General features: G+C 39.8%; 1 protein-coding gene across 8 annotated transcripts in view; it reads left to right on the top strand.

The window, feature by feature from the left end:
* Positions 1-462: 462 nt before the first annotated feature.
* Positions 463-21,513, top strand: part of YAF2 (YY1 associated factor 2) — an 85,999-nt gene continuing 64,948 nt past the window's right edge. For 3 of the 8 annotated variants that reach the window (XM_043446431.1, XM_043446432.1, XM_043446433.1), the window contains exons 1-2: positions 463-1,555; positions 1,964-2,089. In XM_043446431.1, coding sequence (XP_043302366.1) covers positions 1,128-1,555; positions 1,964-2,089 — 554 coding nt within the window. In that variant the 5' untranslated portion in view covers positions 463-1,127. Of the gene's footprint in view, positions 1,556-1,963; positions 2,090-3,638; positions 4,018-5,974; positions 14,088-21,513 lie in introns of those variants that run through there. The other 5 variants (XR_006265362.1, XR_006265363.1, XM_043446428.1 and 2 more) reach the window with 5 other exon arrangements.

Genomic DNA, 21,513 nt, shown 5'->3' with positions numbered 1-21,513 from the left:
AGAAAACATTTAACCTGGTTCCTAAATTCCTTGTCTTTCAAATGTAGTTAAGCTATTTGATGAGAACATTTGCATAGTACAAATGTGCAAATTTACAGCCCTTTAAAACACGAATTTGTGTAAAGAGATTTACAAAGTGCCAGCACACAGAGCTAAAGAGTGTGTGTGGTGTTTTTTCTTTTTAATTAGGCCAAGTCTGAGAGCCTAAGCAAAGTTCTTGATCAGCCCGGTGACACAATGTTACCAGAACTTTATGATTAATCTGGTTGTGAATTACTGAATAGATTGAGGAGGTGGGGCTGGAGCTCAGAGACTAGTTGGATGGCAACTGCCAGAGTCCAGGAGGGCATCCAATACGCTGAGTTAATCAGACCTGGGAGGACAGTGTTCTTTTTTTAACTTATTTTGAATTGAAGGATAATTACAATATTGTGTTGGTTTCTGCCATACATCAACATATACATATGTTCCCTCCTTCCTGAGACTCCCTCTCTCCTCCCACTCCACCCACCCCACCCTTCTGGGTTGTCACAGACCCCCGGTTTGAGTTCCCCGAGTCATATAGCAAATTCCCACTGGCTCTCTATTTTACAGATGTTAGTGCGTGTGTTTCCATGCTACTCTCTCCATTCAGCCCACCCTCTGAAACTGTTCTTAACAACGTTCAGGGTATATGCAAGCTCGTTATCTAAAAAAAAAGAAAAAAAGGTCTTATGAGTGTTTTCTTGATTGTTTTTTTGAAGCAGTTACTGTAGCGGCCTGGGAGTCGAGACGAGCGCATCCGCAATCAAACCAGGGTTAGAGTCCTAGCTTTATCCTTTTCTAATTATGTAATATCGAGGAAATCACCTAACCTCTCTTGAGCCTCAGTTTCTTTTCCTCCGGAGTAAGGGCAACAATCCTTGGTAGAGCATTCGTGTGCACAAAACCAAGTGGCTTGAGCACCTAGCAATGGCGTTCGCTGGTGGCTCCCGCCTGCCCCCGGGGATCCTTCGGGCTGGAGCAGACGCGCCGAGACTCGCCAGGCCCGGAAAGCGGTTCTACCTGGAGCCCGCGGCCGCGCACTCTGGTCCGGAGCCGAGCTGACCTCCGAACGCCGGCCCACCTTGGACCAGGCTTCGGGCAGGATGGCAGAAGACAACCCCGACACAGGGGCTCGGAGGACGCCCAAGGGAAGCGGGCGGCTCGGGGCAGAGAGGCGGCGGCGGCGGCGGCGGCGTCGGAGGCTGCGGCGGCCACCCCCACGCCGCCGCCGGCGAACTCCCCGCGAGTGCTGGGCCGCGCTGGCCGCGTTTGAAGTCTCCGGCGCGGCCGCGGGTTGGCTGGCGCGGGTCACGTGGCCCAGGCAGGAGTTTCCCCGACAGCTGGAGGCTGCGTGGGATCCGGCGGCGGCTCCCGAGCTCGGCGGTGCGGCCTTCCCCACCCCCTCCCTCCCTCCTCCCCCGCCCGCTTCCGCCCGGCTTATTATCCTCCTTATTGACAAACAGCGGCTGCGGCGGCGACTCTCGGCGTGCGTTTGTAGCCAAGTCATGGGAGACAAGAAGAGCCCCACCAGGTAACAGCGCCCGGGCCCCCGGGCCCGGACTGTGCGGGCGGCGGGGCCCTTGCGCCGGGCTTCGGGCGGCCGCCTCGCTCGCCGCCGGGGCAGCGGGGCGAGAACGGGGGCGGTGCCGCCGCTGAGCGAGCGCTGCCGCGTGAAGGGCCGGCGCCGGCCGCCCCACAATGGAGCCGCGATGGCGGCGGCCGCGGTGTCCGGCGGCGGCCCCGGGTGTCCAGCGGCGGCCGCTCCTGCTGCGGCCGTGCTCGCGCCCCCGCCTGCCTGACTCCCCTCCCCCTCCGAGCGGGGGACCGGCGGGGCGGGGGTCGCGGCACGGGGCTGGGGGCGGGGCGGGGGCGGCCGCGGGGCCCGGGCGCGGCCCGCTGGTGACCCCGCGCCGCGTCGTGTCCGGGTTGTGTCCTGCAGGCCGAAGCGGCAGCCGAAGCCGTCCTCGGATGAGGGTTACTGGGACTGTAGCGTCTGCACCTTCCGGAACAGCGCCGAGGCCTTCAAGTGCATGATGTGCGATGTGCGGAAGGGCACCTCCACCCGGTGAGTCCCGGGCCTGCCCCGCGCGCCGCCAGCCCCCGGGGTCCCGGCGCCGAGGTCGCCCCTGCGGCCGCCGCCCCCTCCCAGGATACTGGCAGACCCGGCGGGCCGAGGCGAGACTGAGGTGGTGGCCGCGATAGGAACTGGGTCAGATTGATCACGACCCGAGCGATGCTTTGCGGTGAGGGTAATTGAAGAGGCTGTAATTTTTTTTGCTGCCAGGAGAGAATAAATTATTTAAGGGAGGCATTAGCTCTACCGCGATTTAATTCGTGTCGCTGGGTGTAATGCCACCCCCCCCCCGCCATCCGCACCACATTTTCTGGATGAAATAATGCTGGCTGCATTGTTGTGTTAGTGTGTAGGAATCAGAGAAAAACCATGAAAACCTCTTTAGGAGCAAACGATGTTAATTTGATTTCGTTCCTGAAAAAAAGTATCTGATTAGAGATACACAATAGATTAACCTTCCTTTTTTAATATAGACTCTGGAAAGGTCAAATCAGGGGTTTGTGTAGTGTTTTAAATCTCAGTTCTTTAATGTTTTATAAATAAATAGTTGGAGGTGAGCCCAGTCACAGGGACACATTTTTCCTGAAAGTATCTGAATATCTTTAGTTTGATTAAATGGCAACTTATTATGCTATACAAATGAGATAAAATGATCTCTGCCTATTTTCAGTCTTACAGTATGATAACAGTCTTCATTGTCAGCTTACAGTATGATAACAGTCTTTTAAAAAACCACTTAAGTGTATTAAGTGGATAAAGAAGATCATTCAGGAGATTCAAAGTCAGTGACATCTTGAACTGCCAGCACTTTTAGTTGCTGTGATTTGTGGCCTGATATTAAATGGCATATATTTTAGATTAAAGTTTCTTGGAAAGTGAATTTTGACGAGTATACTAATGCAATATTCTGTTGCTTTTGAAAAGGGCTATATGATATTAACCTTAGGGGAATATATTCGGTAGAAGTTATTCTAAAAATGAGATATCTTGATTCTAATTAAATTTTAAATGTAGAGACATAGATGGTTTTAAAAATCTTGAAATTTTAAGATTTGCTTATTGAAGCTAGCTGCTTTTGACATACCTTTTTGTAAACCATAATATGCTTTTTGTATAGTCTCATTAAATTCAATAAATTGTTAAATATTTTCCTGATATCTTTTAAAAAGCAAACTTTAGAACAACTACTAAATTCAAGGGAATGTAACAGAACATAGGAAAAAGGAAAAAGCCCCATTTGCTGAAATGAATGTGGTAGCTATTTTTGGACCCGTGATTTAAGTATTTGGAAAAGCAAAGTATCTTTATACCTTTTAGTTTATATAAGGTTTGATTTGGTTTAGATTATATTTGTTTTTTGATGTCGTACTTTTTAAAATGCTCAATAAGCAATGTTAAGAAAAGGCAGGAACTTTAATGTGGAGACAGTTATAATCTTAATCTCTGGTACAGTATTGTTGGTTTTTGTTGTTCCCTCTCTATGTTCTTGTGGCCATTAGAAAAATACTGAAACTAGAAGAGCCTATATGTTTATTTGCAGGGACAGCAAGGAAGGGGGGAAGCTGGTGGCCTACTCCACAGCCAGTCTTGGGGTTAGAGGAACCCTGAGAAATAGAGTAGGTGGTGGCAGCTCAGAAGAGAAGAAACAGGCCGAATACCTGGCACCTGGAAGAAGAAGGAATATAGTACACAGGGGAGTTGGCCCAGGACAGAGAAGTGGGCCTAGTTTAAAAGAGGTTTGAGGCCCACGTTGGGGGCCCCTGACATTTTTTACCAGTACATCTGAGCTCTTATAGATCCAATTTTTAGTGGTGGAAACATTTCTTGAGAAGGACTCAGAGAAGCATTGTCATTTGGATTGAAACTGAAGAGGCTCTGGGCAACTCACCAGAAGTCTAAGGGACACTCTGTTCCTAAAAGTAAGTGTTCTACACTACGACCCTCTCAGCTTCTTCCTTCCTCTCTCTGAATTTGTCTCTTCTCTTTTGATTTTGGCCCTAAGTTAAACCTAAGAGCTCTAATTTCTCTGTTATTTGTTACTTTTCTCCCACTGTTTCTGAAATGCAGAGTGGACTCCATGTATGGAGAGAACAATGGAACAGGGCATTGTTAATAGGGCAGATATTGATTGCACCACAAAATATTTGCCTCTCTGGTAATGTTAGAAATACAGAATTAAAGGACTACATAATACTTGGAGGAGCAGAAGTTTCAGTAGTTGGAAGAAATAATTCTCTGTGACTGACATGTTAATTAGCAGTTAGGGTAATTTCAAGAATGACGTTGTCGGTTACCACGCAGGGACTCCATAGCTGCAGAGCAGAAGGAGGCAGTTTGCTGATGACTCGTTTGTGAGACTGACAGACGGGACTTCAGTCCCTGGGGTCAGACTGATCTTTGAACTGATTCTGTCTCAGTTGCCAAATGTGAGGCCATGTCTAAGCCAATCCCAGACATTTGAAAAACTTTTCTTTTTAAACCTCCAGAGAAGATGGAGTCTGTGGTCTCCCTTTAAAGTCTTTCTGACAGTCTTTCTTGTTTAAAGGATATCTAGTTCAAATCCTTTTATATTGCAACAGAAGATCTTTTCCTTTGACAATATCCCTGGTAAGTCATGTTTTTCTGCAGAGTAATTGTATGCAATAAAATGGGGTTATGTTCATAGCAGTGTTTCAAGATGAAATGCGATTTGAAGTAACTTCAATTCCTAAATTGTTAGCTTCTTTAAATGTATGCCATTTCCCCAGTTGAATTGCAATTTTGTACTTACTGGCCTTAATTAGTTTAAATTTGATTAATTTTTTAAAAAAACTAAAATCTAAAAAAAAAAAAACACCTAAAATCTAAATAATTAGATAGTTCCAGTACTGAAAGTTTTATACATTGTGCTTTTGTAAGAGAATCAATGACAAATGTCAGTCTGACAGGAAAAATTGAAAAAGTTACAGTGACAATTATTATTAAAAGTACTACACATTTTCCTTCATCTTTATATTTCACATTCTTTTAAGGCAATAGTGTCTCAGGTATGAGTCTAAGAAACTAAAAAATCAAGAACAATTCTGAATTATCAGAGAAAAAGAAGTAGTATAGTGTGTGTGAGGTAGTACAATCAATGTGTTGAGTTAGAGTGGTATCTTACTGCCACTTCATATAGGAATGGAAATTAATGCTTAATTCAGATTGTAGATATTTGAAAATGAAAGTGATAGAGCTATTTGGTTTTGAACTGTGATCTAAATGAATACTTATAAAACACCTAGCCTAGAGCAGGCTTTCAAATGTAATTTCAAGTACAATAGATAGGTGTTATATTTTCTCAGGGTAAATTGTATGAGTTCCTTTGGGTTTCTAAGAGATGTTATAAGATTGATGAGAAAGATTTCATATATTAGCAAGAGCACTAGGTGTTATACTAGGAGTTTGACCATGAATTCTTATTTTTAACCACTTCAACATTCAGCAATGTTTATTGAACAATCTTATTTTGTACTGGGGTTGAGCTAGGTACTAGACTTACAGTGGTGAACAAAATAGATACTTGTTTCTTCTGTAAAATTTTATGATTTGCTGTCAGTTCAGAAACACTTTGAATTGTACCCGATTCTATACAGGAGGTAGTATTAGTAATTCTTTATGTCTGAGCAGAGGAGGTGAAATTTTCTTATTTAAAAAAATAGTGTTTATAATTAAATACAGCATTATGGTTAGGATTTGACCATTGGTAAAAAGAGTGATTTATTTTAGTTTCTATAAAATGGAAGTAAATGATATAAAATTCACATTTTTTTGAAGAAACCTTAAACCAGTTATCATCTGATAAAAAACTTTTCAGTGTCATTGTTGTCATGCTTGCTTTCTGTCTTCTAATTTGAGGCTCGGCACAGATTTCATCTAGACTGTTGTGTGAGAATGTGGAGAAAAAAATTGAGGACCATCTCAGGCAGTCTGTTTTTCAGAAATGCAGAGTTCTGAGCCTCCCGTACCTGAGGAACCTTTCCCACGACCACACAGTTATTGTTCATAGACTTCTTGTTCTAAGAGGTTGGCTTGTTTGTTTTCTCCTCTACATCTTGGGTTAGATAGTCACACGGGTTTGTTGTTCACAGAGGAATTTTAAAAGTGATTAGTGTTTGGATAGTAGTGGTTTTCAAAGTGTGAACCCCGAGAGTCCCTAAAGACTTCTTAGGGAGTCTGTAAGGTCCAAACAATTTTCATAATCATTCTAAGATGTTACCATGTTGACACTTGAGGTGGTGGTGCAGAGTTAATGCTAGGTAACATTGTTGTCTTGGGGCTTTGCTGGTGGCTCAGTGGATCAGAATCCGCCTGCCAGCGCAGGAGACACGGGTTCAATCACTCATCCGGGAAGATTCCACATGTCTCGGAACAGCTAAGCCCATAGGCCACAACTACTGAGCCAGCTCTCTAGAGCCCAGGAGCCGCAACAAGAGAAGCCCCCACAATGAGAAGCCCCCTCTCGCCACAACTACAGGAAAACCTGCACAGCAGTGAAGATCCAGCACAGCCAAAAATAAAACAGATAAATAAAATTATAAAAAACCCAAACCTGCCAGCTCTTCCAGTGGCACCACATTGCTGTGTTCATCGTAATCTTCACCACCATGCACATGTCGTAAGAATAATGCTAGTTTCACTTTAGAATATCCTTCATGAAGCAGTAAAAAATGATTAGTTTTAGAAAGTCTTGTGTATTTTAAAATATTCTCTCTGATGAACTGGGAAGTACAAGTAAAACATTCCTGCTGCATACCAAAATCATGTGGTTGATTCACGGGAAAGCATTTTTGTAGTTGTTTGAGTTTTGAGCAGAACTAGCTTTTCTGATAGAACATTATTTTTATTTGAGAGAATACCTGGCAAACTGTGGTTATTTAGACTTGGATACTCATTAGATATTTTCTCAAAAATGAACATAGTCTATCACTTCAAGGAAAACAATTGATGGTATTTGTTGCCAGTGAAGAAAACTGAGCTTTCAAGTGAAAATGTTTGAAAACTTGTAACCTCTGTAGTGAGTTTAAGAGCTTCCAGTGTTTCCCAGTTACCAGTGTATCATGTTATAAAACCATACATAGATCGATAATCCACTCAAAGTATAAAAGAGCCAGTGGATTTTAAGGGAACCCTATGAAAACTTCGTTGATGTGGTTCCAGATTTCATACGCAACTAACCTTTGAGAAACAACTCCTTGTTGTGTTTTTATGTAAGTATCGAAGAATATCCACAATTATCTGAAAAGGCTATTAAAATGTGCCTCCCTTTCTCAACTACAAATTTGTGGGAGTCAAGATTTTCTTCATATTCTTAAAAATACACATAGTGCCAAATTGAATGCAAGAGGAAATACCACAATCCAGAGGTCTTATGTGAGTACCACTAAAAATACACAAGTACACAAAGTTATATTTGTTTTGGAAAATAAAGTTTTTTTCATAAAAATATATTAAAATATTTTAAAATGAACTAGTATATATTTAAATTTTTCTGTTTTTATTTTCAGTGTAGTAACTTATTTCTTGGTTTAGATAAGAGCTAGATAAACAAAAGCTCTTTTAACTTTTAAGAGTATAATGAGATCCTGGGACCAAAATATTTATGCACTGCTGGCATAGAGTTTTGCTACCTTGGGTTTCTGTATGCAGTAAATGTCCTTCATCAAGCATTCTTTCCCTTTCTTTTATCCTTAGTTAAGTGACAGCTCTCAGATATAACCTAGTGACCCCTAGTGACCTAGTTGGTAAACTCAGAAGCCTAACCTCAGTCTTTTTCATGACACCTCAGCAGTATTTGATGTTGGCAGCCTTTCCTAAAAATGTAAGTTCCCCTTCCCTGACGTCTCTAACACTCCTTTTTCTTAGTTTTCCTAGTACATTTTGAAATTAACTTCTGCTTACCCCAAATTGACTTCTCTCTATTCCTTATTTTGTATGGGGCATAAACTTTATGGACCTAAACTAGAAACTTTCATTGTCTCAACTTTGATTTCAATTCATCATCCTCCCTCATGTCCAGTCTTCTTTTGGCTCTTTCTCATATCTGTCCTTTTTACAGTTTTTGTTGGTATAGTTAAGAAGCCAGTATCATTTCTCTCATAAGGTATTGGACAGATGGGTCTCTTCTCCAGAACACTGCTAATGTTATCTTCAGCACTTTTTTGAAAGCTATGGGATTATTTTGATTGCTCTGTATTAAAAACAAATTGAGATCTTCCTAGTGACTGCTGAATAAAGGTTGAGCTCTTGAGCATGGTGTTCAAGGCCATGACAACCTATGTTTAGATTGCCTTGCTAGCTTCAGTTCTTGCTGTGTATCCCAGCCAGGCCTCTGCTGCCTCAGCACTCAAGCATTTCTATCAGATGGTGCTTCTAAAAAGAAGTCCTGGGGGATTACAGCCATCCCTGCACCCGCTCCCACTATCATATTGATTCAGTGTATCTTTGTATGTGTATGTGTGTATAATTACTTCCCCAGAACACAGTACTGTGTAATGTTTGCTTTCCCCAGCAAGGACTATCTTACTTTGCTGACTCCGAAGCTAGTAAAGTACTTGGAACATTTGAGGCATTTAAACCTTGTCAGTTAATGTTCTTTTAAATTTGTTACTATTTGCCACCTGGCATTGCTTTTCCAATAACTTTAGAGATGATCTTTGTAAAATATGATTGAATTATTTTGTCATAATTTGTTAAGCATATATTAATTCTTTGTGCATTTAAAAAAATTTTTGCAATGTTGCCATATAGTAAAAGCACTATTTTTACAGTTGGATTAGTATCTGAGATGAGTAATTCTGAGTATTTGTTTAAACGTGGAAATAGTATTTTTATAATACAATATTTATTTCGAAGATCAGATAAAAACAAAGAGCTTAGCACATGTCTTATTTCTATTACCATATTTTATTTGTTCTTATACACATTGTTAAAAGCATGTATGTGTACAAGAAAAAATACAACTTTTATCTCAGTTTTAGTACATTTTTAGCTTTATCATTTTTTGTATTGACATATAACATATGTTTCATGTTTTAACATTATTTCAAGGATGGTATTATATATGAATACCTTAACATTTTTAAGGTTTAATTTTGGAAAATTCTGTGTTTATTATCTCACTTACAACCTTTTATTTAGGTCTTGTTATTCACATTACTGAAATTTGCATAGTATGGAAGTACTTCTTGACTATACTGAAGTCATAAAAGATAACATATTATAAAAATATTTCTGTTACTTGATTAAATTCTAAGTTCTCTGTTGAATATTCAAAGTTAAAATAGTTGATATCAAGAGCCTATCAGAAACTAAAATATACTGAACATAAATTTGTAATATTTGAGATTGTTTAATCAAAAAATAATTTAGAATTCAGATTTTTGCATTTGTTTGAACTGTACTGAATTTAAAATTAACCAATGGAATGAATTAAATTTAATTATAATTAAAATGGCACTAATTTTTACCTTATGATTGAGGTAGCATTGTTTTATCTATCAACATGTTACTTTTAAAGATAAATCAGTTGTACAAATTAGCAGACACCTGTGTAACTATAGAAATCAGCTGTTTTTCAGCCACTAAGTCATGTCCAACTCTTGTGACCCCATGGACTGTAGCATACCAGGTTCCTCTGTCCTCCTCTGCCTCCCGGAGTTTGCTCAAATTCACGTCCGTTGAGTCGGTGGTGCTATCTAAACATCTCATCCTCTCCCTCTTCTACTTTCCTGATAGAAATTAGGCAGACATTAAAAAAAAAAGAAATTTCCCTCATCTTGTGCTTCTTTACTATTTCTGATTTTTATGAGTCAAGCTAAAAGAACTGGTCATTGATATCTTTCTAGAATTTGTTACTTTGCCTGCAATATTAACTGCTTCTTTAAGATCCGGCTCACACACACAGTCTGTGTGCCATTCCCCGAAGTCCATCCAAAGCTTGCCTGCCTTTGTGTCTTCGTTCGTGCCTCTCATTGTGATCTCTAATGAGCATTTCCTCCTAAACCCAGAATTGGTTTTGTCTTTCTCCTGAAGCTGAGTATTTGAAAAAGTTGGAATTCTGATACAGGTTAAGTCAATACTTGGAAAAGAAACCTTCTGTATACATGTATGAATTATTGGAAATAAATCATCAGAAGTGAACAAAATCTAGTTTCTGAAGTCTTCAGTTGCACAGCAGACATCCTCCTATTGTTCGTTGGGCAACATGTTGTCACTGGACGTGTACCATAAGCCAGAAGCGTTAGGCCTGTAGGATTGTGGATGAGACACCAGTTCCAGCTTCTGAGAGTTTGAAATCTAGCAAAGAAGGTCGATAGTATTTGCTAATGAGTAAGCAAAAGAAGGAATTTAAAATTTTACAATATTGTCCTAGTTTTTGGAGTTCTATATTCAAGTTGAGTATAAAAACAGTTACTGTAGTGGCCAGTAGTAAAGTGCTTTTGGTACAAAGTGTGCTTTAACCTTGTGGCCCATTTCCAGTTTGATTGATTACTTTTCTCCTAAGAAATTTCAGCCAAATGAAGCTGCCACTTCATTGTTGGGTAAAACCCTCTTTCTCTTTATATGTGTGTATATATGTATGTGGGCATATATACATGCATATATGTATAAATATGTTTTTAAAAGGGATTGCTGTTTTTAACAAGATGTTTAAGGAGGAGACGGGGTTGACAGAGGATGAGATGGTTGGATGGCATCACCAACTCAATGGACATGAATTTGAGTAAACTCCAGGAGATGGTGAAGGACAAGGAAACCTGGTGTGCTGCAGTCCACAGGGTCACAAAGAGTCAGACATGACTTAGTGACTGAACAATGAACAGCAGGAGGACGTTTCCTATGTATTTCAGAAGACTAAGATGATTACTATGAAGACTATGACAGATTTACATAGGATGGATTGGATGAGGTTTATATATATTTTGTACTTATCCCAGGAACCATCTGTTTTGTTTTTGAAAGTAAAATAATTATAACAGGACTGCATTATTAAACTTAATGTCTCTCTTCTCAGCTGTCTTATTGGTTATACTGGCAGTGATCTCCATTATGCCACTCAGTTTTTGTTTTTCTAGCTTGTTTGTTTTTCCTTTAAAAGTGTTGTTGAGAATATTAAATGAGTTAATTTCTGTAAAGCCCTTATCATTGTGGCTGGTACAAGTAAGTACTCACTAAATATTTTTAAAAGAATATTTATAACTTATTGCCACCAAATTAATTCTTAGTTATTATAGGTTGTTTCTGTGGGTAGGAATTCAATAAAAGCAATATCGTTAAAGTATTTATAATTCGTGTAGTGCTTTACTGTGTTCAGAATGCTTTTGTTTATTCTTCCATTTGCTCATGAAGCCACCCTGCATTCAGGAGAGGGAGATGGTCATCTAATCATAGTTTTATTGCTAGAAGCCTAGTTTTTTTTTTTTTTACTTCTAAATAAACCAAAGAAACACAGGTTTGTTTGGCTCAACCTTCTGTCTCTGAGAAAAGAGGTTTATGAAACTACTTTATTTGGGTGAAAGGTTTCTTTGCTATTCCTCTTTCCTTCGAGGTTAGATATCTGGCCAACATACTTTGGTACAAAGATTAGCATTCTTTGGGGTATCACGTTTTCATTCAGTGAAACCTGAAGTGTTTCTTTTTTTTAAAAGACACATTTTCCTTAAATAGTGATTTTAATAAGTTGTAAAATATTTAATTGTGATTTTGAAAATAAATTATTCATTTAACAAATATTTACTGAACACTTAGCTGTGTTTTATTTATTGACTTTTATTCCTGCTAAAATCTCTACCTTTTGTTACGTGATATATGATCTATGATTGATCAGTTGTAAAAGATTCAGTAGAGATTTCATTCTATAATATTGTTTATTATGGAAATTTACAGAATTACTGAGAATTTTAAGAGCTTCCATAGTGTTTAGCAATTTCCTGAGAGAGGCTGGTTTTTATTTCCTGAAACCTTAATGGTAGAGGGCTTCCCAGGTGGCTCAGCAATTAAAGAGTCCATTTGTAATCCAAGAGACGCAGGAGACTGGGTTTGATCCCTGAGTTGGAAATGTCCCCTGGAGGAGGAAATGGCAACCCACTTCAGTATTCTTGCCTGGAAAACCTCATGGACAGAGGAGCCTGGTGGGCTACAGTCCACGAGGTCAAAAAGAGTTGGACACGACTGATCACACGTGCACCTAATGATAGATAAGATAGTCTTCAGAGGGAAGTTCTTGAGGGGTATGGGGCAGAGATGTTGGTATTAAAACTTTTGAAATTGTCAAGGCTATTATTGTTTCCAGATCCTTTTGTTTGACATTTTCAGCTCAGTTTAGAGGATTCTTGTTGCACTGAAGTCTTAGAGAACTGCCAGGTAACACATAGCAATATGCTGGGTGAGGTCTTTTCTTTGTGTTGGAACTCATGGCTCTAGCTTAGCTTCTTGACAGGTAAGAAAACAGGCCTGGAAAGTTTGTGACCTGTTCAAGATCAGTAGCTGGTTAGTGCCAGGTTCAAATGTTTGGATTTCTTTAAGTCTTTTTTTATTACCTTGCTGTGGTAGCTTTAAATTTGCTAGCAAGTAATTTCTTAAAGAGTTCTTGTAAATTTCCTATGCCTGTAGCTAGTATTGTACACCTTGAAAACGTCTAACACTAAACCTACTACTTATAATTAGTACAAGAATTTATGTTAAAATTTGGGCTAGCATTATACTGAATGAAGAACAAAATGACCGTTAATTGTTTTCCCTATTTTAGGTAATATTTTTAAAGTTAAAATGTTAAACTTCATTTTGATGTCTTTTATAATAATGGTTATTGTGCTATATATTCTGACTTCTTTGATACCATAGTATTTCTTAGGAGAAAAATCCCAGTAAATATTATTTCCTTCTTTTTTATTTGTGATACAAATACTAAGACTCTCTAATAGTATAACTAATAACAAATTTGAGTGTTTGTGTGTGTATGATAAAAAAATTTGTACAGTTCTCTGATAATTTTTAGGCATGAGTTGAGAGGCACTTCATCTTTACATATTTTATAGTCTGATCAGGGCTCTTTTACACAGTATCATCCTTTATAGGATATGCTAATGATGATAAACCTACAACAGCTGCAAGTAGATAATATTCTATGCCGGAGAAATAGTTGCTCAGGAAGTAGAGCTCTATGTGTATTTTCAGAGTAGGCAGAGTTGTTTTAGTCGTTTTTCGGCTTTTTCCATCCTTTTTCTTTATTTACTTTTTGTCTGCCCAAGGCCCAGCATCTGCTTGATGATAATACTTTCTGAAATGTTCTGATTCCTTTATGTTCTTCCTCCACCAGCAGTTATTCCTTTATTAGAGCTTTCCTGTTTTAGGTAAATCTAAATAAAATAATACTTTCAAGTATGAGTGTAAATAACCTGAGCATGGGGATAGAATTATTTTTTTTCTTTAAGAGAATAGATCTTTTTGATGATAAAAGTACTACATATTCATTGAAGATAGTAAAGTATAAGGAGGAAAATAGGAGTGCCCACCATTATGACATCCCTCCCGCCAGAGAGACGTTAGCACAGCGTTGAACGCACAGCCGTCCATTCTTTCAGCTGTGCCGCTTGTTCAGGGCCAGCTCTGAGAAGCGCCCTTCCTGCAAGTTGCAGAAGATAGGGAGTAAGGAGATGGGTTTACCGCTTAGAATCAAGTAACATGTTTCTTGGTGTAGAGAGAGCTGTTTTTTCCTTTAGAAGGGTGCAGAGGTTTTGACTTGTGCTCTCCCGAGCCCTGAGATCTCCTGAAGTTGTCTCAGTGGCTGCCAGTAGAGCAACCACGTGGGGCTTTGTGTTCCCCTACTCAACTTCGGCCAGATCATCTGTGCTCTTCTACATTTTGTTGTTGTTCAGTTGCCCATTCGTGTGTGACTCTTTGTGACCCCAGGCATTGCAGCACACCAGGCCTCTCTGATCCTCACCATTCCCGAAGTTTACCCAAGTTCATGTCCATTGCCTCAGTGATGCCATCCAGCCATCTCATCCTCTGTCATCCCGTTCTCCTGCCTTCAGTCTTTCCCAGCATCAGGGACTTGTCCAGTGAGTCAGCTGTTTGCATCAGATGACCAAAATACTGAAGCTTCAACTTCAGCATCAGTCCTTCCAGTCAGTATTCAGGGTTGATTTCCCTTAGGATTGACTGACTTGATCTCCTTGCTGTTCAAGGGACTTTTGGGAGTATTCTCCAGTACCACAATTTGAAGGCATCAATTCTTTGGCGTTCAGCTCTCACAACCGTACGTGACCACTGGGAAGACCATAGCCTTGACTTACACATTTTACGTATTAGGATTTCTCTTAATTTTTATTTCCTAAACTTGTTCTGCTGTCAAAACTTTTTGAAAATCATCGCCGTGTTCATCCATTCTACCACTCAAATTCTGTTCGGCACAGGCTGAATTAATTGTGACTAGGCTTCTTAGCCTCACATTTCAAAGGGAAGAGCTAATACTGACTTCTGTACAGTGGTGGGGGAATTTGAAGCTTTTTCCTTTGAAAAGCCTTTTTCTTTCTCCCTCCTTCCCTGTTCCTTTCCTTTTTGTTCACCCATCTTAGACATTTTTGCTCTTTATTTATTTATTTTTTTAAGACCAAGGCTGGTAAGGCCCAGAGCTCTGTAATCATTGATTAGATGCGTAATGAGCAGTACAACTTACAGGTGAAAAATACGTGAAGTTCATAATGTCATCAAGTTGTACTTTATGATAAAACTTAGTAAGACTGTTTCGTCATCTACATGAACATAGTTATTAGATTTGCTCAGTGTGCTAGTTTTTTTGTAAACTTCATGGCTGTGGTTCACACAGCATTTTTTGCTTCCTTGGTAGTGTACATTTTAATTGTAATCTTGCCGTCTTCCACTTGTGTAGAGTTTCATTATACTTCTTTTTAGTGCAGGAAAATGTATTTAGTTTTGTTTTTTTCAATTGTGTATTTGTTTTTAATTTTTATGTGTACTTATTATGATAATGAAAAACAAAGAAAAGAATGTTGATATTTATGAGTTGCTTGCAATTATGTGGTATAGTGATGAAGAGTTTTGATTCTGTAACTCGTCTTCTTGAACTTATATATTAGTCTCCACTTACTGACTGTGTGAACTCATGAAAGTTACTATGAGCCTGTTTTTTCATTTGTAAAATGGAGATGATAATAACCACCAAGGGTGGTTGTGAGGATTAAATGAGATAATTTTTGTAAAGTACTTGGCACAGTGCCTGGCATACAGTAAGTCCTCAGAAAATATTAGTTGAAATAGTTAAATACATGAGTGGTGATATCATAGTAGACTTGTATATAGGGGTATAACAATTTGTATTGTCAAATGTATGGGTTCCAGTGGGGTGACTGACAAAATCCAGAACATAAGGGTGAGTGTCTTCTACTGAAAAATAATATTTCAACAGATTGCCTCCGGGATGTTTTCTCCTCTTAACTCCTTCCATCTCTCCTCCTTTCTTCTCTTCCTTGTATGTGCATATGCGTGTGTGTGTGTGTGTGTGTGTGTGTGTGTGTGTGAAGCTGATGTGGACTGTCGTATAAACATTTTGGCCTCACCAGTAAAAGTTTTAACCTCCAGGAAGTACTTTGATAGTATAATAGTGGTAAGCAATTTATATAGACTTAAGAATTGAATAGTTAAAAACAGCCTTTTTTTTTTTTAACGAAGAGTAAGCCTATTTTCATGTATTGAGCGAACCCCAGGAGACAGTGGAGGACAGAGGAGCCTGATGTGCTGCAGCCCACGGGCTTGCACGGAGTCCGACATGACTTGGTGACCGCACAACGGCAGCAAGTCTGTTTGCAAGGTTGGATTGTCAGACAGCTTGGTCATGGTCTTTTTTAGGCCACTGTGTCTTCTTGTTTATTATATTATTTCCTCTGCTTCATACGCTCCTATTCACGACAGTTTCTTTCTTATTCTTTATGACTGCTCAAAGCATCATCTCTCTCAAGAAGCATTTCTCTATCTGTTAGGCTAGAATGAATGCCCTTTCAATTAGTCTTAAAGTATGCTGTGCAACATGTGATGATCGTATTTACACAGTGTACTGAAAATATTTCATTGTGCTTCCCTGACTTGTATTTCCTTGAGCATAGTGCCACTGATACTGGAATCACATTTTAGTTTAAGTCCCTAACATGCCATTTATGGTCATATGACCATAGAACTCTGGGTTGATGATTAAATGTGATAATTGATATAAGAAACTTAACATAATTTTTAGTTAATAACAATGATAATAATTGTAAATGACATTAATAAAAGATCCCAATGTCTGTCATTGTGTCTTGCGTGAAAGTGAAAGTCGCTTAGCGGTGTCCGACTCTTTGCGACCCCGTGGACTACACAGTCCATGGGATTCTCCAGGCCAGAATACTGGAGTGGGTGGCCATTCCCTTCTCCAGGGGATCTTCCCAACCCAGGGATCGAACCCACGTCTCCTGCATTGCAGGCAATTCTTTACCAGCTGAGCCACCAGGGCAGCCTGTAGGTACTGACGATGCTTAACTGCAAAGGCTCTTCATCATTTTTCTGGTTCTGTCCTTCCTTTCAACTGTTTGCCACTTATTTTTAAGGAACATTTATATAATTTCATTTCATTTTTTGAACTTTTGAGTTGGGTAGAGTATTTACTTCATAAAAGAACTTGTGTCAACCTAAATTGCCTTCATACTCAACTTTTTCAGCAGTTTAAAAATGTTTTCTTTTGCCATCAAAATAATGCATACTAGAAAGCAGAGCAGGCAGCATTGTACTCTGTTTAAGTCATGCTTACTGTTCGTTGAATCTTGACTAGAGATAGAGAAACCATTTGGTGGAATTCATTGTAGTATGCTAGGCAAGAGATAGTGGTGGCCCAAACAAGGTTTGTGTCAATAGGAGAGAGAAATGTATGGATTCTAGATATGTTTAGGAGAAAATGTATAGGCCTTGATGGATGTTTGACTATGGTTGTGGAAGATAGGAAGTTGGGTTTTAGAGAGGAAATTTAGAGAGTATTTAGCGAGAAATTGAGGATAAATCCCAGGATTCTGGCTTAGTTATACAGCTAGGTAAATGGTGGTACTTTTCACTGAAAGGGCACAGAAGGAAGGACAGGTTTTGGGCAAGGTAATGTTCATTGGAAGGGCTGAGGCTGAAGCTGAAGCTGCAGTACTTTGGCCTCCTGAGGCGAAGAGCCAACTCATTGGAAGAGACCCTGATGCTGGGAAAGATTGAAGGCAAAAGGAGAAGGGGGCGGCAGAGGTTGAGATAGAAATAGTATCACTCACTCAATGGACATGAGTTTGAGCAAACTTTGGGAGATAGTGAAGGACAGGCAAACCTGGCATGCTGTAGCTCATGGGGTGAGAAGGAGTCAGACGTGACTTGGCGACTGAACAGCAACAACTGGGTCACTTTTAGATTTGTTGAATTTCAAGCATCTGAGAGAAGTATGAGAGGGTAGATATATGAGGCAGTTGGATATGTGGTGCTTAAGCTTAGGGAGGAAATCAGAGCTATTAATGTATGTTCAGTAGTCATCAGCATACATGACCAATTGAAGCCAGGAGAGTGAGACAGATCAAGGAGAGACTAGATTGAATAGCGTGAGAAAAGAGAACCTAGGGCGAAACTGAGAAACATCATCACTTCCTTAAGGTAGAAGAAAAGCATCATATAAAGAAGAAGAAAGAAATGGAGGAGAAAGAAAAATTAAATGGGGAATAAAAAGCCCAGGAGAGAGTAATGTTATAGGAAGAGAAGGAAAAGAATGTTTTCAAAAGGAGAGGATGTGGTTGGCCATGGCAAAGGGCTTTTACTTTTGTCAGAATCTTAATTTTTCCTTTGCATTCTGTGTAATGTTTATTTTTAACAAGTGTTGCATTAACATTTGTATTTCAAATTGTAACAAGAATTTAATCCTGCCTAGTGGTTGGGCTAAGCTTTCCATGATAGTTTCAACAGTTCTGAATTATATCTATAGATTACGTAAAGGAGATTGATGATGGTAGATCAGGAGACGAGTAAAATTACGTTACTCTTTCAAGGAATAATGCTCTAATTATCTAGTTAAACCTGTAACTAAGCCTCTGCATTTACAGTTAACTCCTGATTGTAGCTATAGAAATGAGTAGAATTAATTTAAAAATTGGGTCCATGTTGGTATCAAAAATATTTTAAATGGTAAGTATATTAACTTGGAACACTTTTTTGGAAAATTGCATTGTTAATTGTGGGGAAGCTTGTATAGTTGGAAGAAGTCCTTACCTTCTGTTTTTAGAAGGAATGAAAAAGTTTTATTAACTTAGTAAGCAAATCACAATACTTTTCATACAATTCTACAGTTTGTTTGGTCTCTAAAGTGATAGCCATTGTGGGGTATGTTGAATTTGATATGATCCATGATGCAGATTTTTTTTTTTTTAGGCAAAATAATTTTGTGACCTTTTAATAGATGCCCTAGAGAAGGAAACAGCAACTCACTCCAATATTCTTGCCTGGGAAATACCATGGACAGAGGAGCCTGGAGGGCTACAGTCTGTGGGGTCGAAAGAGTCAGACATAACTTAGGGACTAAACAGCAACAAGCAGATATGTGCTAGACAAGCTCTAAAAAGCCCATTGGTGGGGTATCTCTTTTGAGAATGTACATTCATTTCACTATGATTCAGATTTTATGAGTGCTCTGAATTAACAATATTTAGAGTACAGTCAGTAGGTTGCAAACTATTACTGTTGACCTCAGACTATTTGAGATTTATTGTTAGACAAGTTTGCCATTGTTTTATAAAATCAATTTTACACTGAAAATATGCACTCATGTTTTAGAAATGCTTATTAAAAGTTGATTTGAAAACAAATACAGGGCTTAGAATCTCCTCAGATTAATTTTAATATTATAGTCAGAAAAGGTGAGAAAAAAGGATGAAGTTGCAGAGTAAAGGTTAGACTTCTTTATCATGTTGACATAATTGTTGGCATTTAAAATAGTTAGCTGTTTGTTATTTTTGTGTATTTAACTTGGATACTGACTATAATTAGCATATGAAGGACTAAAGCTCCTGATATTTTGAACTAGGGTCAAGAAAATATTTCCTTAAACTAGAAACTATTAAGGATAGAGGAGTGAGTGAGTGAGTGGGTGAAAGTTGCTCAGTGCGATTCTTTGGGACCCCATGGACTGTATTCTCCAGGCCAGACTACTGGACTGGGCAGCCCTTCCCTTCTCCAGGGGATCTTCCCAACCCAGGGATTGAACAGGGGTCTCCTGTGTTTCAGGCAGATTCTTTACCAGCTGAGCCACAAGGGAAGCCCAAGAATACTGGAGTGGGTAGTCTATCCCTTCTCCAGCAGATCTTCCTGACCCAGGAATCGAATTGGGGTCTCCTGCATTGCAGGCGGATTCTTTACCAACTGAGCTACCAGGGAATCCCCAAGAATAGAGGATATTAACTTAAAAGACCCTGATGCTGGGAAAGACTGAAGGCAAAAGAAAGGGGCAGCAGAGGATGAAATGGTTAGATAGCATCACTGACTCGGTGGACAGGAATTTGAGCACATTCCAGGAGATAGTGGAGGATAGAAGGGCCTGGCATGCTGCAGTTCATCGGGTTGCAAAGCATCAGACAACAGCATATTAACTTTCTACAGAAAGTAGATTGAACAACAGCATATTAACTTTCTACAGAAGTACCTCATTTTAGGATGTCATTTATAACATGTGGTGCTTAGTTAAAGGACTAGGGTGTTTGTCAAATTAGGAAGATCAAAATATTGTTGAAGATCAATTAGTGTGATTAAGGTATCCTTAGAAAGAATGACTAGAACGTAAAATGATATAAAAAAGCAAAACCATATAGCATTATATCACTGGATAATTGGTCATGTTTAGCATAGCACAGGAGGTGGTAGGAAGTGAGATGTTATTTGGCATTTGCTAGAATGGCGCCTTATTCTGGAGTTGTAGTAATGTAGGCTGCTTTATATTAACTGCATCTTAGGCCTAAAAATTAAAACACGTAGCTTGTAGATAACAGCACCCAGTGTTCAGGGCTGCTGCACACTTAGACTGTGCACCGTGCGCTTCTTAAACACGTAGCTTGTAGATAACAGCACCCAGTGTTCAGGGCTGCTGCACACTTAGACTGTGTACCGTGCGCTTCTTTGGAGGCTTTGGCTCTGTCCAGGTTTGTTGATGTGGGGAAGGAAACACACCTGGAGGATGACGTCTGATTTGTTAGCAGTTTGAGGAGGTTTGTAGGTATAGTTCAGTTGGGTCTTATCTGCTTTAGCCTTAGGGTGAATTTTTGAACCTAAAACCCAAGAATCAAATTCAGAATTGGGCCTCCACCCTTTGACTCATATTTTCCTGTGAGTTCCTTTTTAGGCACCAAATTGATACTCACTTTGCAACTTTTAGCTTAATATTAATTACTTTGTAATGCTTTCTGTGTTAGTTACCTATTGCTGTATAACAAACTACCCCAAGATTTAGTGGTAGGAAACAATCAGCATTTATTATACCTCCTCCCTCTCGCCCGTCCCTTCTCAGTTTAGCAGGTGGTTCTGGCTCAGGATGGCTCAGGCCCGACTAAGGAGGGGTCCATGTCTGAGCTCTCGTGGTTTTCAGGGGCCTTAGAACACCTGCTCCCAGGTTACTCACGCAGCTGTTGGCAGGCCTCTGTCGGGACTCTGGCTGTCACAGCATGACAGCATACTCACCCCGAAGCAGCATGTCTGGTGAGAGTCATGAAAACAAGAGCCACTCTGCTTTTATAGTCTAATTTTGGGAGTGACATCCATTACTTTGGCAGCTTCCCTGGTGGCTCAGATGGTAAAGAATCGGCTGCAATGCAGGAAACCTGGGTTCACGCCCTGGGTGGAGAAGATCCCCTGGAGAAAGAAATGGCTACCCACTCCAGTATTCTTGCTTGGAGAATTCCATGGACAGAGGAGCTGGTGGGCCATGTCCATGGGGTCGCAAAGAGTCAGATATGACTGAGTGACTGACACTTTCCGTTACTTCTGTGAAATTCTGTTCCTTAGAAGTGGGTCACTAAATTCAGCCCGTACTCAGGGGAGGAGGTTACAGAAGGGCATGCATACCAGGAGGTGGGATCATTGTGGACCATCTGAAAGCCTGCCCGCCACAATGTCCTTTAAAGTTGAAAACCTTTTTTTTGTTGTTAGAGAATTCATTATTGAAAGGTAAGTTTGTAGAGGAAACCCAGAATATACAGTGGATAAATAGAGAGCTGTTCTGTCCAGAGCAGCGGTTTTAGGAAGCTAGAGCTAACCTACTAGCATCCCTCCCCTTCAGCTTTTCTGAACAGTTTGAATATTAGTATGTTTACCATTTAATGTCCATCAGGAACATGAATATA

This window comes from Cervus canadensis, chromosome 25, assembly GCF_019320065.1.
Source record: "Cervus canadensis isolate Bull #8, Minnesota chromosome 25, ASM1932006v1, whole genome shotgun sequence".
NCBI lineage: Eukaryota > Metazoa > Chordata > Mammalia > Artiodactyla > Cervidae > Cervus > Cervus canadensis.
Note: the sequence above shows the minus strand (reverse complement) of the source record. Positions and strands in the feature narration are given on the sequence as shown.